Source organism: Salmo trutta, chromosome 9, assembly GCF_901001165.1.
Source record: "Salmo trutta chromosome 9, fSalTru1.1, whole genome shotgun sequence".
NCBI lineage: Eukaryota > Metazoa > Chordata > Actinopteri > Salmoniformes > Salmonidae > Salmo > Salmo trutta.
The window spans coordinates 46160399-46183109 of record NC_042965.1 but is presented as its reverse complement, the minus strand read 5'-3'; the positions used below and the strand labels follow the sequence as shown (position 1 = coordinate 46183109).

The 22711-nt window shown below is 43.0% G+C and overlaps 1 protein-coding gene across 4 annotated transcripts in view; it reads left to right on the top strand.

Moving 5' to 3' along the window:
- LOC115200656 (atrial natriuretic peptide receptor 3) overlaps nt 1–22711 on the top strand; it is an 89682-nt gene that overhangs the window by 13676 nt on the left and 53295 nt on the right. For all 4 annotated transcript variants that reach the window (XM_029763861.1, XM_029763860.1, XM_029763859.1 and 1 more), the window contains exon 2: nt 20331–20453. In XM_029763861.1, coding sequence (XP_029619721.1) covers nt 20331–20453 — 123 coding nt within the window. The remainder of the gene's footprint in view (nt 1–20330; nt 20454–22711) is intronic.

Sequence of the window (22711 nt, the reverse complement as noted above, 5' to 3'; positions counted from 1 at the left end):
AAGGAAAATGCAATAAATATTTACTCTGAGCTGCGCTTCGATCGGTTGGTCGTAGATGGGAGGCCAGGTTGTCCTTTGAAGAATGTCTGGTGGTAGAACGGATACTTGGTAGTACCGTCGTCGGGTGATAGAAGAGACTCTGTCCATCCTCTCCTAGCCCACGTCTACAGTTGCTGTGCTAACCTTACAACCAGTGTCTTTTCACTTGGGCGGGGCCTCTGAGTGAGCAGAGCTTCTCTATGACAAACCGTTCTCTCATTTAAGAAGCTAAAATTACATTTCATCTTTTCACAAATAGTTTCATATTTAAACATTTAAATTGCACAACAATTCCATGTGAATCTGATAACTACAATGTGTCGACTTTCCAAGATACAGTTTTTGTCATCTTGTCATTAGTAATAATGTCTCAGATGCCAACTGATCTGACATCATATTCATTAAGTACCAACGCATATTTTCAACTGGTTGGATTACAGAAATATGCTTCCGTTTCCCACCTTTTGATGTTCCCAGACTCTCTTTGTTAACAAAGGGATTTTCAATAGTCACATCGGTAGAGTAGAGAGAGGAAAAAGGGGAAAGGTATTTATGGGGGTCATAAACCTCCCCCAACAGGCCAACGTCATGACAGTTGGGTATGTAAACATCAACTATGTCTCTGTTGTCGAAGCACATGGAGATGCAGTACATGCTATAATATTTACCCACTGTTCTCTACTTGACTTGTGGAACAAGCTATTCAAGCTAGAATAAGCTGCCGTGTACTGTGTTATTAACTAGGTACAGTTATGTACTGTGTTGTTAACTAGTAACAGTAATGTACTGTGTTGTTAACTAGTAACAGTAATGTACTGTGTTGTTAACTAGTAACAGTAATGAACTGTGTTATTAACTAGTAACAGTCATACTGTGTTATTAACTAGTAACAGTAATGTACTGTGTTATTAACTAGGTACAGTTATGTACTGTGTTGTTAACTAGTAACAGTCATACTGAGTTATTAACTAGGTACAGTAATGTACTGTGTTGTGAACTAGTAACAGTAATGTACTGTGTTATTAACTAGTAACAGTCATGTACTGTGTTATTAACTAGTAACAGTCATACTGGGTTAACTAGTAACAGTAATGAACTGTGTTGTTAACTAGTAACAGTCATACTGAGTTATTAACTAGTAACAGTCATACTGAGTTATTAACTAGTAACAGTCATACTGTGTTAACTAGTAACAGTCATACTGAGGTATTAACTAGTAACATTAACTGTCATACTGACTAGTAACAGTCATACTGTGTTGTTAACTAGTAGTGGTAATGTACTGTAATAGTAACTAGTAACATTCATACTGAGTTATTAACCAGTAACATTAACTAGTAACAGTCATACTGAGTTATTAACCAGTAACATTAACTAGTAACAGTCATACTGAGTTATTAACTAGTAATATTAACTAGTAACAGTCATACTGCGTTATTAACTAGTAATATTAACTAGTAACAGTCATACTGAGTTATTAACTAGTAATATTAACTAGTAATAGTCATACTGAGTTATTAACTGGTAATATTCATACTGAGTTATTAACCAGTAACATTAACTAGTAACAGTCATACTGAGTTATTAACTAGTAACATTAACTAGTAACATTCATACTGGGTTATTAACTAGTAACAGTCATACTGAGTTATTAACTAGTAAGTCATACTGACTAGAAACAGTAGTTTTTAACTATATATGTATAACTTTGTAAGCTGTACTGCCTCTCTTTGCATAAAAATGATGTTTTGTTTGCCCTCGTTAGCATATTTAGCTAGCAGCCTCCATGGAAATATGCTATTACTTGTACTTATTTTTTTAGCATTTTTTGTGTTTTTTTCTTTGGCGCCACCTTGTGTACCAAGCCGGTAATACTGTAAATCCCGGGACGAAAGAAGGACGGTATGACAATCTTCAACCCTAGCGCACACACACACACACACACACACACACACACACACGCAAATAGATAAGAAGCCTCAATACTCAGGGTATAACCCTCTATAGGACAATGATACATTCCTCAATACTCAGGGTATAAACCTCTATAGCCCTCAAACTCAACTCTGGACAAAGCCAGTTCCGCTGCATTGTTTCCTTCTAATCCGTGGACTGATTTAAACCTTGGACACCAGGTGGGTGCAACGAATGATCAGGTAGAACAGAAAACCAGCAGGCTCCGGAACCTCGTAGCCTAATCGTTTAATACTCCAGCTCTGTAGGATAATGATACACAAATGTGCACAATATGCAAGAATGGTTGCTTCACAATGTGAACGTTGTCAGTTCTTTTGGCTTGTCGTACTGTAGACTTTTAGACCATGTTTGAGAAACTCATGCACTGTACATCAAGAAACCCAAAGTTTAGTGACATTTAAGGGACAATCTTTAATTTGTGTTTTACCCAGACGGCAGTCTGTGTAAAGCTGAGGGAGTGGCTGGGGCTGGAGATATTTAACCACTCTCAAATTCATTGATGGAAAAGCCGTAAATATTGCATATTGTACCTTTTATGAACATGTGAAACTCCTCAAGCTTGTTTTAAAAAAAGCAGAGAAATGTTTACAGTTCAGGTGTTATCTTTTATCAATTACACCTCTATATCTGTAGGTGTTGTCATCAAAGAGCCAATGGTTGAGGCTACGCTGCCAACCTAGTTCTACAGTACAGACAGACAGACAGACAGACAGACAGACAGACAGCACAGACAGACAGACAGACAGACAGACAGACAGACAGACAGCACAGACAGACAGACAGACAGACAGACAGACAGACAGACAGACAGACAGACAGACAGACAGACAGACAGTACATAGCCCCGAGTCAGCCTAGCTTGTTAAAGGATCCTACCCTGCTCCGGCGACAGTACATAGCCCCGAGTCAGCCTAGCTTGTTAAAGGTTCCTACCCTGCTCCGGCGACAGTACATAGCCCCGAGTCAGCCTAGCTTGTTAAAGGATCCTACCCTGCTCCGGCGACAGTACATAGCCCCGAGTCAGCCTAGCTTGTTAAAGGATCCTACCCTGCTCCGGCGACAGGACATAGCCCCGAGTCAGCCTAGCTTGTTAAAGGATCCTACCCTGCTCCGGCGACAGTACATAGCCCCGAGTCAGCCTAGCTTGTTAAAGGATCCTACCCTGCCTCCGGCGACAGTACATAGCCCCGAGTCAGCCTAGCTTGTTAAAGGATCCTACCCTGCTCCGGTGACAGTACATAGCCCCGAGTCAGCCTAGCTTGTTAAAGGATCCTACCCTGCTCCGGCGACAGTACATAGCCCCGAGTCAGCCTAGCTTGTTAAAGGATCCTACCCTGCTCCGGCGACAGTACATAGCCCCGAGTCAGCCTAGCTTGTTAAAGGATCCTACCCTGCTCCGGCGACAGTACATAGCCCCGAGTCAGCCTAGCTTGTTAAAGGATCCTACCCTGCTCCGGCGACAGGACATAGCCCCGAGTCAGCCTAGCTTGTTAAAGGATCCTACCCTGCCTCCGGCAACAGTACATAGCCCCGAGTCAGCCTAGCTTGTTAAAGGATTCTACCCTGCTCCGGTGACAGTACATAGCCCCGAGTCAGCCTAGCTTGTTAAAGGATCCTACCCTGCTCCAGTGACAGTACATAGCCCCGAGTCAGCCTAGCTTCTTAAAGGATCCTACCCTGCTCCGGCGACAGTACATAGCCCCGAGTCAGCCTAGCTTGTTAAAGGATCCTACCCTGCTCCGGCGACAGTACATAGCCCTGAGTCAGCCTAGCTTGTTAAAGGATCCTACCCTGCTCCGGCGACAGTACATAGCCCGGAGTCAGCCTAGCTTGTTAAAGGATCCTACCCTGCCTCCGGCATCAAGGTCAGGAGACGTCACCGGGATTGTTTCCAGCAACGCTGCCGTGTTTGATTCATAACCTGCCTGTTATTATCACAGCATGCTTTTATGTTTTCATTCCCAACATGGTTGACATGGTCTAACATCACCAGCACAGATGAGTTTAATGGAATGAAAACACAAATGAGGACTACTGACATGGTTCCTTGCCTTGTGGGCACGACATCAACGCATCCCTTCAATAACGACCCCGAGATTTATTGAGGTGTATTATTATACGACACTATGATCTACTTTAGTACATCTATTAATGTCGGGAATATAAAACCGCACCCACCAAATTACCATTCTGAATAGATGCCCACTAGTTGATGAGGTTTAAAGAATCAGATGTCCAAATACTACAGGACATTCATCTGGTAGTGTAACAGCGAGCACCGTAAGCCAGACATTACCTAGAAAACCAACATCAAGCTGCAGAATTCCACAACTACTACCATGTAGAATTTAAACAACCATGTTAAAGGGAAGATGGAGCCCCTGCCTCATTATTGGTCTGTTCCTGCAGTGAAGCATCCTGGGACGTCCCGAACTTGTATATACTCTTTGTGTTGAGCTACTGCAGTGCCCGAGCCTGTTCCCCTGACGTCCCGCAGAGCGCTAGACAGGTCAATGACCTGCCTTTATCAGTCGGTCAGCTGGCAAGTCTTGAGTATGGAGTCTGCCGTCTGTAGTCTGACTAGGATATACAGCTGGTACTATCAAGTCTGTAGTCTGTAGTCTGACATACAGCTGGTACTATCACACTGCTAGTTACACTGTCAGCAGCCTGAGGGAGAGAGAGAGAGAGAGAAATTTTCCCAACTCTGTGGATACACGTGGAGTCTTCAAATCAAATCAAATTTATTTATATAGCCCTTCGTATATCAGCTGAAATCTCAAAGTGCTGTACAGAAACCCAGCCTAAAACCCCAAACAGCAAGCAATGCATGTGAAAGAGGCACGGTGGCTAGGAAAAACTCCCTAGGAAAAACTCCCTAGAAAGGCCAAAAACCTAGGAAGAAACCTAGAGAGGAACCAGGCTATGAGGGGTGGCCAGTCCTCTTCTGGCTGTGCCGGGTGGATATTATAACAGAACATGGTCAAGATGTTAAAATGTTCATAAATGACCAGCATGGTCAAATAATAATAATCATTGTAGTTGTCGAGGGTGCAACAAGCACGTCCGGTGAACAGGTCAGGGTTCCGTAGCCGCAGGCAGAACAGTTGAAACTGGAGCAGCAGCATGGCCAGGTGGACTGGGGACAGCAAGGAGTCATCATGCCAGGTAGTCCCGAGGCATGGTCCTAGGGCTCAGGTCCTCCGAGAGAAAGAAAGAAAGAGAGAAAGAGAGAGAGAATTAGAGAGAGCATATTTAAATTCACACAGGACACCGGATAAGACAAGAGAATACTCCAGATGAAACAGACTGTCTTCATCATTAACCAATCCAACTCTGTGGATACACGTGGAGTCTTCATCATTAACCAATCCTGTGGATACACGTGGAGTCTACAGCATTAACCAATCCAACTCTGTGGATACACGTGGAGTCTCCAGCATTATCCAACTCTGTGGATACACGTGGAGTCTTCATCATTAACCAATCCAACTCTGTGGATACACGTGGAGTCTTCATCATTAACCAATCCAACTCTGTGGATACACGTGGAGTCTCATCATTAACCAATCCAACTCTGTGGATACACGTGGAGTCTTCATCATTAACCAATCCAACTCTGTGGATACACGTGGAGTCTCCATCATTAACCAATCCAACTCTGTGGATACACGTGGAGTCTCCATCATTAACCAATCCTGTGGATACACGTGGAGTCTCCATCATTAACCAATCCAACTCTGTGGATACACGTGGAGTCTCATCATTAACCAATCCTGTGGATACACGTGGAGTCTTCATCATTAACCAATCCAACTCTGTGGATACACGTGGAGTCTCCATCATTAACCAATCCAACTCTGTGGATACACGTGGAGTCTTCATCATTAACCAATCCAACTCTGTGGATACACGTGGAGTCTCCATCATTAACCAATCCTGTGGATACACGTGGAGTCTTCATCATTAACCAATCCAACTCTGTGGATACACGTGGAGTCTCATCATTAACCAATCCAACTCTGTGGATACACGTGGAGTCTTCATCATTAACCAATCCAACTCTGTGGATACACGTGGAGTCTCATCATTAACCAATCCAACTCTGTGGATACACGTGGAGTCTCATCATTAACCAATCCAACTCTGTGGATACACGTGGAGTCTCATCATTAACCAATCCAACCCTGTGGATACACGTGGAGTCTCCATCATTAACCAATCCAACTCTGTGGATACACGTGGAGTCTCCATCATTAACCAATCCAACTCTGTGGATACACGTGGAGTCTCCAGCATTATCCAACTCTGTGGATACACGTGGAGTCTCCAGCATTAACCAATCCAACTCTGTGGATACACGTGGAGTCTCCAGCATTATCCAACTCTGTGGATACACGTGGAGTCTCCAGCATTATCCAACTCTGTGGATACACGTGGAGTCTCCATCATTAACCAATCCAACTCTGTGGATACACGTGGAGTCTCATCATTAACCAATCCAACTCTGTGGATACACGTGGAGTCTCCATCATTAACCAATCCAACTCTGTGGATACACGTGGAGTCTCATCATTAACCAATCCAACTCTGTGGATACACGTGGAGTCTTCATCATTAACCAATCCAACTCTGTGGATACACGTGGAGTCTCATCATTAACCAACTCTGTGGATACACGTGGAGTCTACATCATTAACCAACTCTGTGGATACACGTGGAGTCTTCATCATTAACCAATCCAACTCTGTGGATACACGTGGAGTCTTCATCATTAACCAACTCTGTGGATACACGTGGAGTCTCCATCATTAACCAATCCAACTCTGTGGATACACGTGGAGTCTTCATCATTAACCAACTCTGTGGATACACGTGGAGTCTTCATCATTAACCAATCCAACTCTGTGGATACACGTGGAGTCTTCATCATTAACCAATCCAACTCTGTGGATACACGTGGAGTCTTCATCATTAACCAACCCTGTGATCTGGTGTGGTAATCCGAGTTTCTATATTTCAACAACGATGTGAAGTAAATTGGTACTTTATTGAGTAAGGCTTTATAACCAAAAACAGAATAATGAAGTGACCTACGTTTTTTTAGCGAGATCCAACCAACGGTATGATAAAGGATGCAGTGGTGAGGTCCAACCAACTCTATGATAAAGAATGCAGTGGTGAGGTTCGACTAACTTTATAATAAAGGATGCAGTGGTGAGGTTCAACCAACTGTATGATAAAGGATGCAGTGGTGAGGTCCAACCAACTGTATGATAAAGGATACAGTGGTGAGGTCCAACCAACTTCATTATAAATGATGCAGTGGTGAGGTCTAACCAACTGTATGATAAAGGATGCAGTGGTGAGGTCCAACCAACTTCATGATAAAGGATGCAGTGGTGAGGTCCAACCAACTGTATGATAAAGGATGCAGTGGTGAGGTCCAACCAACTTCATGATAAAGGATGCAGTGGTGAGGTCCAACCAACTGTATGATAAAGGATGCAGTGGTGAGGTCCAACCAACTCTATGATAAAGGATACAGTAGTGAGATCCAACCAACTGTATGATAAAATGTGCAGTGGTGAGGTCCAACCAACTGTATGATAAAGGATGCAGTGGTGAGGTCCAACCAACTGTATGATAAAGGATGCAGTGGTGAGGTCCAACCAACTGTATGATAAAGGATGCAGTGGTGAGGTCCAACCAACTGTATGATAAAGGATGCAGTGGTGAGGTCCAACCAACTTTATGGTAAAGGATGCAGTGGTGAGGTCCAACCAACTGTATGGTAAAGGATGCAGTGGTGAGGTCCAACCAACTGTATGATAAAGGATGCAGTGGTGAGGTCCAACCAACTTTATGATAAAGGATGCAGTGGTGAGGTCCAACCAACTTCATGATAAAGGATGCAGTGGTGAGGTCCAACCAACTGTATGATAAAGGATGCAGTGGTGAGGTACAACCAACTCTATGATAAAGGATACAGTGGTGAGGTCCAACCAACTGTATGATAAAGGATGCAGTGGTGAGGTCCAACCAACTATGATAAAGGATGCAGTGGTGAGGTCCAACCAACTGTATGATAAAGGATGCAGTGGTGAGGTCCAACCAACTTCATGATAAAGGATGCAGTGGTGAGGTCCAACCAACTTCATTATAAAGGATGCAGTGGTGAGGTCCAACCAACTTCATGATAAAGGATGCAGTGGTGAGGTTCAACCAACTTCATTATAAAGGATGCAGTGGTGAGGTCCAACCAACTCTATGATAAAGGATGCAGTGGTGAGGTCCAACCAACTCTATGATAAAGGATGCAGTGGTGAGGTCCAACCAACTCTATGATAAAGGATGCAGTGGTGAGGTCCAACCAACTCTATGATAAAGGATGCAGTGGTGAGGTTCAACCAACTGTATGATAAAGGATACAGTGGTGAGGTCCAACCAACTTCATTATAAAGGATGCAGTGGTGAGGTCCAACCAACTCTATGATAAAGGATGCAGTGGTGAGGTCCAACCAACTGTATGATAAAGGATGCAGTGGTGAGGTCCAACCAACTTCATGATAGAGGATGCAGTGGTGAGGTCCAACCAACTTCATTATAAAGGATGCAGTGGTGAGGTCCAACCAACTTTATGATAAAGGATGCAGTGGTGAGGTCCAACCAACTGTATGATAAAGGATGCAGTGGTGAGGTCCAACCAACTTCATGATAGAGGATGCAGTGGTGAGGTTCAACCAACTTCATTATAAAGGATGCAGTGGTGAGGTCCAACCAACTTTATGATAAAGGATGCAGTGGTGAGGTCCAACCAACTGTATGATAAAGGATGCAGTGGTGAGGTCCAACCAACTTCATGATAGAGGATGCAGTGGTGAGGTCCAACCAACTTCATTATAAAGGATGCAGTGGTGAGGTCCAACCAACTTTATGATAAAGGATGCAGTGGTGAGGTCCAACCAACTGTATGATAAAGGATGCAGTGGTGAGGTCCAACCAACTGTATGATAAAGGATGCAGTGGTGAGGTCCAACCCAACTGTATGATAAAGGATGCAGTGGTGAGGTCCAACCAACTTCATTATAAATGATGCAGTGGTGAGGTCCAACCAACTCTATGATAAATGATGCAGTGGTGAGGTCCAACCAACTCTATGATAAAGGATGCAGTGGTGAGGTCCAACCAACTTCATTATAAAGAATGCAGTGGTGAGGTCCAACCAACTGTATGATAAAGGATGCAGTGGTGAGGTCCAACCAACTGTATGATAAAGGATGCAGTGGTGAGGTCCAACCAACTGTATGATAAAGGATGCAGTGGTGAGGTCCAACTAACTGTATGATAAAGGATGCAGTGGTGAGGTCCAACCAACTCTATGATAAAGGATGCAGTGGTGAGGTCCAACCAACTCTATGATAAAGGATGCAGTGGTGAGGTCCAACCAACTGTATGATAAAGGATGCAGTGGTGAGGCTAACCAACTTCATTATAAAGGATGCAGTGGTGAGGTCCAACCAACTGTATGATAAAGGATGCAGTGGTGAGGTCCAACCAACTTCATGATAAAGGATGCAGTGGTGAGGTCCAACCAACTCTATGATAAATGATGCAGTGGTGAGGTTCAACCAACTGTACGATAAAGGATGCAGTGGTGAGGTCCAACCCAACTGTATGATAAATGATGCAGTGGTGAGGTCCAACCAACTTCATTATAAATGATGCAGTGGTGAGGTCCAACCAACTCTATGATAAATGATGCAGTGGTGAGGTCCAACCAACTCTATGATAAAGGATGCAGTGGTGAGGTCCAACCAACTTCATTATAAAGAATGCAGTGGTGAGGTCCAACCAACTGTATGATAAAGGATGCAGTGGTGAGGTCCAACCAACTGTATGATAAAGGATGCAGTGGTGAGGTCCAACCAACTGTATGATAAAGGATGCAGTGGTGAGGTCCAACCAACTGTATGATAAAGGATGCAGTGGTGAGTGTCAAAACTGTCAGATGTTATAAAACGAAGTGTGCTATGATGAATTGTGTCCAAGGGCTTCTGAACACTGGTAGCTGTATTCATGTATGTAATATCACCGTAATCTATAACAGTAATATATGTAGACTGAATTATCTGTTTTCTACTATTTAATGAAATGCCCTGTTCCTATAGAAGACCAACTGAATTCTTAATTTCTTAACTAACTCGTCAGCATGCTTTTAAATTATAGCTTTTCGTCAATCCAGATGACCAGATATTTATTGTCGGGGACACGATCATTGGGGGCACCATCTAACGTACTTATGCACAAATCATCAGTTACAATATTACATGATTTGGAAAATAACATGTACTTGGTTTTACCAGCATTTAGTACCAACTTTAGGTTAACCAATGCTTTCTGCAAGCTAGTAAAAACAGATTTAAGAGTCAACAGAGCCTGAGCTACCATAGGGGCAGTAGCGTATACAACAGTGATGTCTGCGTACACATTAAAATTACAGTTTTGTACAGATAGAACAATGCTGTTAATATAAATAGTGAAAAGAACTGGACCAAGAATCGAACCCTGCGGGACACCTTTTGTTTTGTCTAAACATCCTGATTTAACGTCAAGACACTGTGTTCAGTATTTTAAATAATTTTCAAACCAGCTACAAGCAGCCTGATCTAAGCCAATCGTAGGGAGTTTCTGAATATGTAAGGTGTGATCCACAGTGTGAATGCCTTGGACAGGTCAATGAAGAGGGCAGCACAGTGTTGAATGCCTTGGACAGGTCAATGAAGAGGGCAGCACAGTGTTGAATGCCTTGGACAGGTCAATGAAGAGGGCAGCACAGTGTTGAATGCCTTGGACAGGTCAATGAAGAGGGCAGCACAGTGTTGAATGCCTTGGACAGGTCAATGAAGAGGACAGCACAGTGTTGAATGCCTTGGACAGGTCAATGAAGAGGGCAGCACAGTGTTGAATGCCTTGGACAGGTCAATGAAGAGGGCAGCACAGTGTTGAATGCCTTGGACAGGTCAATGAAGAGGGCAGCACAGTGTTGAATGCCTTGGACAGGTCAATGAAGAGGGCAGCACAGTGTTGAATGCCTTGGACAGGTCAATGAAGAGGGCAGCACAGTGTTGAATGCCTTGGACAGGTCAATGAAGAGGGCAGCACAGTGTTGAATGCCTTGGACAGGTCAATGAAGAGGACAGCACAGTGTTGAATGCCTTGGACAGGTCAATGAAGAGGGCAGCACAGTGTTGAATGCCTTGGACAGGTCAATGAAGAGGGCAGCACAGTGTTGAATGCCTTGAACAGGTCAATGAAGAGGGCAGCACAGTGTTGAATGCCTTGGACAGGTCAATGAAGAGGGTCAATGAAGAGATCCTTAAAACCATAGAAGTATCAGAGATGGTACTATATCCTGGTCTGAACCCTGACTGGTTTACATTCAGACGATATGTAGCAGTATCAGAGATGGTACTATATCCTGGTCTGAACCCTGACTGGTTTACATTCAGACGATATGTAGCAGTATCAGAGATGGTACTATATCCTGGTCTGAACCCTGACTGGTTTACATTCAGACGATATGTAGCAGTTAAAAGGGATCTAAGCTGAGTATTAATCAATAATTCCAGGATAGTTGCTCGGCAACAGAGAGTTTGGAAATGGGACGATAATTATTTAGATCACACGGGTCGCCACCTTTATGTTGAGGAAGCACATGGGCCGCCTTCCAAACTCTAGGAATAGTACTCGATATAATTATTAAGTTAAAAACATGTGTTAATGCTTCAGTAATCAATGGCGCAGAAAGCTTTAATAAGAAGGGACCAAGCATATCAGCCCCAGTAGATTATTTAACATCAATCATAAATAGTTGTTCCAATACATCAGAAGTAGACAGCTGCTCCAGAGAGTACAAGGATTCACTGGGGGGTTTGTCTGGTCCTCTATCAAGTCGACTAGCGGCTGGGAGAGGAACGAAAAGTTTACTGACTGACCCGGGGGTCTATTAAACCAAGGTTTCATTCAAACAAAAAAAACGGCGGACATAAAATGTTGATTAAAAGCATCTCATTTTTTTCATTAATGATGTCAGATTTCAGTATAACTTGCTTGGGTAGGGAAGGAGAGGAATTTCCACGTTTTAGCGCCTTAACTGTTTTAGATGGACCACCAGCAGAGTCTGCGATAGAACTCAGGAAGTAGCTTGATTTAGCCTTTTTTACATTTACTTCTCAGTTACCTGAAAAGATGCCGGTCCACAACAGCATCAGTTAGTCTAGCTTTGGCCCAGGCATGGTTTATTGTTCTAAATATATATGAGAGTTCTGTAGAAAACCAGGGATAATATAATTTTTTTTGTCTATAGCTTTTAAAAGAAATGTGTTTGTCTGCCAGTAATATAAAAATAGATGAGAAATGTCAAGAGCTAATTCAGGGTCAGGTATACACTTAATAAGGTCAGGTATACACTTAATGAGGTCAGGTATACACTTGATGAGGTCAGGTATACACTTGATGAGGTCAGGTATATACTTAATGAGGTCAGGTATACCCTTGATGAGGTCAGTTATACACTTGATGAGGTCAGGTATACACTTGATGAGGTCAGGTATATACTTAATGAGGTCAGGTATACACTTGATGAGTTCAGGTATATACTTAATGAGGTCAGGTATACACTTGATGAGGTCAGGTATACCCTTGATGAGGTCAGGTATACCCTTGATGAGGTCAGGTATATACTTAATGAGGTCAGGTATACACTTGATGAGGTCAGTTATACACTTGATGAGGTCAGTTATACACTTGATGAGGTCAGTTATACACTTGATGAGGTCAGTTATACACTTGATGAGGTCAGGTATACACTTGATGAGGTCAGGTATACACTTGATGAGGTCAGGTATACACTTAATGAAGTCAGATATACACTTAATGAGGTCAGATATACACTTAACTTCTGATGGGCAGGTGGGACAGTAGCATCCCACCTGGCCAACATCCGGTGAAATTGCAGCGCGCGACATTCAAAAATACCAAATTGAAATATTTAACATTCTTGAAAATATATGTGTTATACATCAAAATAAAGCTTAACTTCTTGTTAATCCAGCCGCTGTGTCAGATTTCAAAAAGGCTTTACGGCGAAAGCAAACCATGTGATTATCTGAGGACAGCGCCCCACATACAAACACATGAAAATCATATTTCAACCAGGCAGGTGCGCCACAAAAGTCAGAAATAGCGATATAATTTATGCCTTACCCTTGAAGATCTTCTTCTGTTGGCACTCCAAAATGCCCCAGAAACATCACAAATGGGCCTTTTGTTCGATAATGTCCTTCTTTATGTCCCAAAAATGTCCATTTATTTGGCACGTTTGATTCAGAAATACACCAGTTTCAACTCGCCCAACATGCCTACAAAGTATCTAATAAGTTACCTGTAAACTTGGTCCAAACATTTCAAACAACATTCCTAATCCAACCTCAGGTACCCTAAAACGTAAATAATCGATAAAAATTTTAAGACGGAATAAACTGTTTCTCATACCGGATATAAACAACGTGAAGTGCGCTGCAGTTCACGCGCACCAAAACAGTAGAGTCCACCTACTTCTTCATTTCTCAAAAGAAAAACATCGAACAATTTCTAAAGACTTTTGACATCTAGTGGAAGCCATAGGAACTGCAACCAGGTTCCTAATAATAAGGGTATCCCATAGAAAACAATTGGAAAATCCTATGACCTCAATTTTTTTCCCAATTATTTTTAACAGTTTTAGAAACTTTAGAGTGTTTTCTATCCACTCAGAGAAAGACACACAGAGAAAGACACAGAGACACAGAGAGACTGGGAAGGGAGAGACATAGAGAGAGAGAGACATAGAAAGAGACAGAGAGAGAGAGACAGAGAGAGAGAGACAGAGACACAGAGAGACTGAGAGAGAGACACAGAAAGAGACAGAGAGAGAGACACACAGAGAGAGAGAGAGAGAGAGACAGAAGCACAGACTGGGAGAGAGAGACATAGAGAGAGACACAGAAAGAGACAGAGAGAGAGAGAAAGAGACAGAAGCACAGAGAGTGACACACATACACAGAGGACTGTTGTGTTCCTGTCTCTCGGCATGCCTTATTAAAGGGTGCTGTAGGGCCGGCAGCACCAGCAGCAGGAGCACTGAGATGAAGTGTGTCCCTCTTTCTGGGAGCAGGAGGATATTTCAGGAGCCATGAGGCGCTGGGCGCTAGCCCCCCTGACCAGCCACCCCAACCCTCCACTATAGTGACAGAGCTGTGGGAATGTTCCAGCAGACTCTGGATGTATCCCAAATATAACCCTATTCCATAAACAGTGCACTACTTCTGACCAAAGCCTTATGGACCCAGGTCAACAGTAGTGCACTGTACAGGGGATAGGCTGCCGTTTGGCACTCAGAATCTGAATATGCCCTATTGACCACGGCTAGTCGACGCTGGGACACTCTGACAAGTTATTTCCAAACCCTCAGACTAGCCTTGTTGTTTGTTTGTCTGTTTGTTGTTTATTTAAAAAAAAACTTTGCTCCATGGGAAAACATTTCATGGTTACCACACAGGTTTTCTGTGGATATTTGGGTGACGGCTGGGGGGGCCGTGGCCCTGCTAACGCTACTGCTCAGTGCTTACATTTTCCACTCCTATATTGACTGTCCTTGTGAAGGAAGACCTCTAGACAGAGGAATGATTTCCCCTGGTTCTGGCTGTACGGTGAGGGATAGGTTAGCCTGGTCCCAGATCTGTTTGTGCTGTCTCGCCAACTCCTATTGTTCTACTGTCACGTCAAACACAAACAGACCTGGGAAATGTATCCCTGCCTGTAGTACTGTTGTCATTAACAGCATCATACTGTATCAAACAGACCTGGGGAATGTATCCCTGCCTGTATCACTGTTGTCATTAACAGCATCATACTGTATCAAACAGACCTGGGGAATGTATCCCTGCCTGTATCACTGTTGTCATTAACAGCATCATACTGTATCAAACAGACCTGGGGAATGTATCCCTGCCTGTATCACTGTTGTCATTAACAGCATCATACTGTATCAAACAGACCTGGGGAATGTATCCCTGCCTGTATCACTGTTGTCATTAACAGCATCATACTGTATCAAACAGACCTGGGGAATGTATCCCTGCCTGTAGTACTGTTGTCATTAACAGCATCATACTGTATCAAACAGACCTGGGGAATGTATCCCTGCCTGTAGTACTGTTGTCATTAACAGCATCATACTGTATCAAACAGACCTGGGCAAACAATCTGTATCTACTGTAGGGCCTGTATCTACTGTATCTACTGTAGGGTCTGTATCTACTGTAGGGTCTGTATCTACTGTAATCTCTATCTACTGTATCTACTGTAGGGTCTGTATCTACTGTAGGGCCTGTATCTACTGTAGGGTCTGTATCTACTGTAATCTCTATCTACTGTATCTACTGTAGGGTCTGTATCTACTGTATCTACTGTAGGGTCTGTATCTACTGTATCTACTGTAGGGCCTGTATCTACTGTAATCTCTATCTACTGTATCTACTGTAGGGCCTGTATCTACTGTATCTACTGTAGGGTCTGTATCTACTGTAATCTCTATCTACTGTATCTACTGTATCTACTGTAGGGCCTGTATCTACTGTAATCTCTATCTACTGTATCTACAGTATGGTCTGTATCTACTGTATCTACTGTAGGGTCTGTATCTACTGTAGGGTCTGTATCTACTGTAATCTCTATCTACTGTATCTACTGTATCTACTGTAGGGCCTGTATCTACTGTAATCTCTATCTACTGTATCTACTGTATCTACTGTAGGGTCTGTATCTACTGTAATGTCTATCTACTGTATCTACTGTATCTACTGTAGGGTCTGTATCTACTGTATCTACTGTAGGGTCTGTATCTACTGTATCTACTGTAGGGTCTGTATCTACTGTATCTACTGTAGGGTCTGTATCTACTGTATCTACTGTAGGGTATGTATCTACTGTAGGGTCTGTATCTACTGTATCTACTGTATCTGCTGGGTCTACTTTAGGGTCTGTATCTACTGTATCTACTGTAGGGTCTGTATCTACTGTAATCTCTGTATCTACTGTATCTACTATATCTACTGTAGGGTCTGTATCTACTGTATCTACTATATCTACTGTAGGTTTTCTATCTACTGTATCTACTGTAGGGTAGGTATCTACTGTAGGGTCTGTATCTACTGTATCTACTGTAGGGTATGTATCTACTGTAGGGTCCGTATCTACTGTATCTACTGTAGGGTCTGTATCTACTGTAGGGTCTGTATCTACTGTATCTACTGTAGGGTCTGTATCTACTGTATCTACTGTAGGGTCTGTATCTACTGTAGGGTCTGTATCTACTGTATCTACTGTAGGGTCTGTATCTACTGTAGGGTCTGTATCTACTGTATCTACTGTAAGGTCTGTATCTACTGTAGGGTCTGTATCTACTGTATCTACTGTATAAGGTCTGAATCTACTGTATCTATTATAATGTCTGTATCTACTGTAGGGTCTGTATCTACTGTAAGGTCTGTATCTACTGTAGGGTCTGTGTCTACTGTAAGGTTTGTATCTACTGTAAGGTCTGTATCTACTGTAAGGTCTGTATCTACTGTAAGGTTTGTATCTACTGTAGGGTCTTTATCTACTCTAAGGTCTGTATCTACTGTAATGTCTGTATAAGGTCTGTATCTACTGTAGGGTCTGTATCTACTGTAGGGTCTGTATCTACTGTAAGGTTTGAATCTACTGTAGGATCTGTATCTACTCTAAGGTCTGTATCTACTGTAATGTCTGTATAAGGTCTGTATCTACTGTAGGGTCTGTATCTACTGTAGGGTCTGTATCTACTGTAAGGTTTGTATCTACTGTAAGGTCTGTATCTACTGTAAGGTTTGTATCTACTGTAAGGTCTGTATCTACTGTAGGGTCTGTATCTACTGTAAGGTCTGTGTCTACTGTAAGGTCTGTATCTACTCTAAGGTCTGTATCTACTGTAAGGTTTGTATCTACTGTAAGGTCTGTATCTACTGTAGGGTCTGTATCTACTGTAGGGTCTGTATCTACTGTAAGGTCTGTGTCTACTGTAAGGTCTGTATCTACTCTAAGGTCTGTATCTACTGTAAGGTCTGTATCTACTGTAGGGTCTGTATCTACTGTAAGGTCTGTGTCTACTGTAAGGTCTGTATCTACTCTAAGGTCTGTATCTGCTGTAAGGTCTGTATCTACTGTAGGGTCTGTATCTACTGTAGGGTCTGTATCTACTGTAGGGTCTGTATCTACTGTAAGGTCTGTGTCTACTGTAAGGTCTGTATCTACTGTAAGGTCTGTATCTACTGTAGGGTCTGTGCCTACTCTAGGGTTACTTAGCCAGCAATACTTGGTATGACTCCAGGGGAAGAGTTCAATTAAATTAAATTCAAATCAAATAAAAAATAATTGTCACATTTGCCAAATACAACAGGTGTAGAACTTACAGTGAAATTCTTACTTACAAACCCTTAACCAACAATGCAGTTGTAAGAAAAATTGTTGTTAAGAAAGTATTTACTAAAATAAACTGAAGTAAAAAAGAAAAAAGAAAAATAACAAATAATTAAAGAGCAACAATAAAATAACAGTAGCGAGGCTGTATAGGGTGGTTACCGGTGCAGAGTCAATGTTCGGCGGCACAGGTTAGACGAGGTAATTGAGGTAATATGTACATGTAGAAAGAGATTCTAGGTATATACACATATCTCCCTCTGACTTGTTCTTCTACATGATCCTCTACTAGAAGTACGTAGCTTCACTCTGTAGTTCTGACTGACATGATCAACAACCTAATGCTATTAAGACTATGTAGGAGACACAAACCTCTAGCTGTGACATCCTTTCATTATCACCTCGTTGTTCCTAGTGATGTCACCTCGTTGTTCCTAGTGATGTCACCTCGTTGTTCCTAGTGATGTCACCTCGTTGTTCCTAGTGATGTCACCTCGTTGTTCCTAGTGATGTCACCTCGTTGTTCCTAGTGATGTCACCTCGTTGTTCCTAGTGATGTCACCTCGTTGTTCCTAGTGATGTCACCTCGTTGTTCCTAGTGATGTCACCTCGTTGTTCCTAGTGATGTCACCTCGTTGTTCCTAGTGATGTCAACTCGTTGTTCCTAGTGATGTCAACTCGTTGTTCCTAGTGATGTCAACTCGTTGTTCCTAGTGATGTCACCTCGTTGTTCCTAGTGATGTCACCTCGTTGCTCCTAGTGATGTCACCTCGTTGCTCCTAGTGATGTCACCTCGTTGTTCCTAGTGATGTCACCTCGTTGCTCCTAGTGATGTCACCTCGTTGCTCCTCGTGATGTCACCTCGTTGCTCCTAGTGATGTCACCTCGTTGCTCCTAGTGATGTCACCTCGTTGCTCCTAGTGATGTCACCTCGTTGTTCCTAGTGATGTCACCTCGTTGTTCCTAGTGATGTCACCTCGTTGTTCCTAGTGATATCACCTCGTTGTTCCTAGTGATGTCACCTCGTTGTTCCTAGTGATATCACCTCGTTGTTCCTAGTGATATCACCTCGTTGTTCAGTCTGTGTTGTAGCAGTGACACAGTGCTCTGCATGGGTCCACATGAAATATGATTAAAGAGATTACCTGTGATTATTATTTAGCTTTCAGTGGTAATCTTATGCAATGTCCCACCCTCTACCAGGAAAATCTGTGGTGGCAACCTGCTTTTGAAGACCGACGTTCAATTGATTTAATTGGAAGGGCATTGGCCTCTACTGAACTCTGGTGGAGTGCAGGGTTAGGAGAGTACTCTAAGTAATTGGGCACTTCAGAAATCAGCCACAAGGACTCAAGTGGGCACAACATGCCATGTTTACTTATCTACGTGCATTATGTCTGTGTGAATCTGTGTTTGTCTGTGTGTGTCTATCTATCTATCTATCTGTGTGTGTGTGTGTGTGTGTGTGTGTGTGTGTGTGTGTGTGTGTGTGTGTGTGTGTGTGTGTGTGTGTGTGTGTGTGTGTGTGTGTGTGTGTGTGTGTGTGTGTGTCACATTTCTTTTTAGGTGCAAAACATTACCGAATTGTGTGTTTCATAATTGTATCTAACAGTTGAAAGAGTATGGAGTGGTGCTTTCTATCCCTCCTACGGTAACTGGAGACGTGATCAGTTTAACATGTTACAGCCATATACAGTGAGGGGAAAAAAGTATTTGATCCCCTGCTGATTTTGTATGTTTGCCCACTGACAAAGAAATGATCAGTCTATAATTTTAATGGTAGGTTTATTTGAACAGTGAGAGACAGAATAACAACAAAAATATCCAGAAAAACGCATGTCAAAAATGTTTTAAATTTATTTGCATTTTAATGAGGGAAATAAGTATTTGACCCCCTCTGCAAAACATGACTTAGTACTTGCCAACAAGGCAAAACCCTTGTTGGCAATCACAGAGGTCAGACGTTTCTTGTAGTTGGCCACCAGGTTTGCACACATCTCAGGAGGGATTTTGTCCCACTCCTCTTTGCAGATCTTCTCCAAGTCATTCAGGTTTCGAGGCTGACGTTTGGCAACTCGAACCTTCAGCTCCCTCCACAGATGTTCTATGGGATTAAGGTCTGGAGACTGGCTAGGCCACTCCAGGACCTTAATGTGCTTCTTCTTGAGACACTCCTTTGTTGCCTTGGCCGTGTGTTTTGGGTCATTGTCATGCTGGAATACCCATCCACGACCCATTTTCAATGCCCTGGCTGTGGGAAGGAGGTTCTCACCCAAGATTTGACGGTACATGGCCCCGTCCATCATCCCTTTGATGCGGTGAAGTTGTCCTGTCCCCTTAGCAGAAAAACACCCCCAAAGCATAATGTTTCCACCTCCATGTTTGACGGTGGGGATGGTGTGCTTGGGGTCATAGGCAGCATTCCTCCTCCTCCAAACACAGCGAGTTGAGTTGATGCCAAAGAGCACCATTTTCGTCTCATCTGACCACAACACTTTCACCCAGTTGTCCTCTGAATCATTTATTCTAGTCTTGTTGAAACAGGTTGAGGTATAACACTGGTTCATGTATTCTAGTCTTGTTGAAACAGGTTGAGGTATAACACTGGTTCATGTATTCTAGTCTTGTTTGAAACAGGTTGAGGTATAACACTGGTTCATGTATTCTAGTCTTGTTGAAACAGGTTTAGGAGTAACACTGGTTCATGTATTCTAGTCTTGTTGAAACAGGTTGAGGAGTAACACTGGTTCCTTCATGTTGATCTCTTACAGTTGTTATCATGTGCGCGGGAGCTGACATCGTCCGAGACGTCATGCTGGCTGCTCATCGACGGAGGCTCACCAACGGCAGCTACATCTTCTTCAACATCGAACTCTTCAACTCCACGTCTTACGGTAACACTGATCCCAGCCCTACACCCACATATACACTGAAACAAAATATAAACGCAACAAATTAAAGTGTTGGTCCCATGTTTCACGAGCTGGAATAATACATATGTTCCATGCGTAAATAAAAAGCGTATTTCTCTCAAATTTTATGCACAAATTTGTTTACAAATCAAATCAAATTGTATTTTTCACATACACATGGTTAGCAGGTGTTAATGCGAGTGTAGAGAAATTCTTGATGCTTCTAGTTCCGACCGTGCAGTAATATCTAACAAGTAATCTAACCTAACAATTTCACAACAACTACCTTATACACACAAGTGTAAAGGAATGAATAAGAATATGTACATATAAATATATGAATGAGTGATGGCCGAACGGCATAGGCAAGATGCAGTAGATGGTATAGAGTACAGTATATACATATGAGATGAGTAATGTAGGGTATGTAAGCATTATATAAAGTGGCAAGTCATAAATTGATTACATCAATTTTTCCATTATTAAAGTGGCTGGAGTTGAGTCAGTATGTTGGCAGCAGCCACTCAATGTTAGTGATGGCTGTTTAACAGTCTGATGGCCTTGAGATAGAAGCGATTTTTTCAGTCTCTCAGTCCCAGCTTTGATGCACCTGTACTGACCTCACCTTCTGGATGTTAGTGGGGTGAACAGGCAGTGGATCAGGTGGTTGCTGTCCTTGATGATCTTTTTGGCCTTCCTGTGACATCGGGTGGTGTAGGTGTCCTGGAGGGCAGGTAGTTCACACCCGGTGAGGAGTTGTCCAGACCTCACAACCCTCTGGAGAGCCTTACGGTTATGGGCAGAGCAGCTGCCGTACCAGGCGGTGATACAGCCCGACAGGATGCTCTCGATTGTGCATCTGTAAAAGTTTGTGAGTGTTTTTGGTGACAAGCCGAATTTCTTCAGCCTCCTGAGGTTGAAGAGCTACTGCTAGTGAGTATTTATAATTTGCCAAGATCATCCATCCACCTGACAGGTGTGACATATCAACAAGCTGATTAAACAGCATGATAATTACACAGGTGCACCTTGTGCTGGGGACAATAAAAGGCCACGCTAAAATGTGCAGTTTTGTCACACAACACAATGGCACTGATGTCTCAAGTTTTGAGGGAGGGTGCAATTAGCATGCTGACTGCAGGAATGTCCACCAGAGCTATTGCCAGAGAATTGAATGTTAATTTCTCTACCATAAGCCCGTCTCCAACGTCGTTTTAGAGAATTTGGCAGAACGTCCAGCCGGCCTCACAACCGCAGACCACGTACGTGTTTGGCGTCGTGTGGTGCAAACGGTTTGCTGATGCCAACGTTGTGAACAGAGTGCCCCATGGTGGAGGTGGGGTTATGGTATGGGCAGGTATAAGCTACGAACAGTGAACGCAATTGCATTTTATCGACGGCAATTTGAATACACAGAGATACCATGATGAGATCCTGAGGTCCATTGTTGTGCCATTCATCCACCACCATCACCTCATGTTTCAGCATGATAAAGCACGGCCCCATGTCGCAAGGATCTGTACACAATTCCTGGAAGCTGAAAATGTCCCAGTTCTTCCATACTCACCAGGCATGTCACCCGTTCAGCATGTTTGAGATGCTTTGGATCGACCTGTACGACAGCGTGTTCCAGTTCCCGCCAATATCCAGCAACTTCACACAGTCGTTGAAGAGGAGTGGGACAACATTCCACAGGCCGCAATCAACAGCCTGATCAACTCTATGTGAAGGAGATGTGTTGTGCTGCATGAGGCAAATGGTGGTCACACCAGATACTGACTGGTTTTCTGATCCACGCCCCTACCTTTTTAAAAAAAAGTTATCTGTGACAAACAGATGCATATCTGTATTCCCAGTCATGTGAAATCCATAGATTAGGGCCTAATTAATTTATGTTTTATTTTACCTTTATTTAACTAGGCAAGTCAGTTTCTTATTTACAATGACGGCCTACCCCGGCCTACCCCAAACCCTAACACGGACAACTCTGGGCCAATTGTGCGCCGCCCTATGGGACTCCCGATTGGTTGTGATACAGCCTTGGATCGAACCCGGGTCTGTAGTGACGCCTCTAGCACTGCGATACAGTGCCTTAGACCGCTGCACCAATCGGTAGCCCAAAAAACGTCAATCAGTTTAGTTAAATTGACTGATTTCTTTATATGGATTGTAACTCAGTAAAATCTTTGAAATTGTTGCATATTGTGTTTTATATTTTTGTTCAGTGTATATATACATTC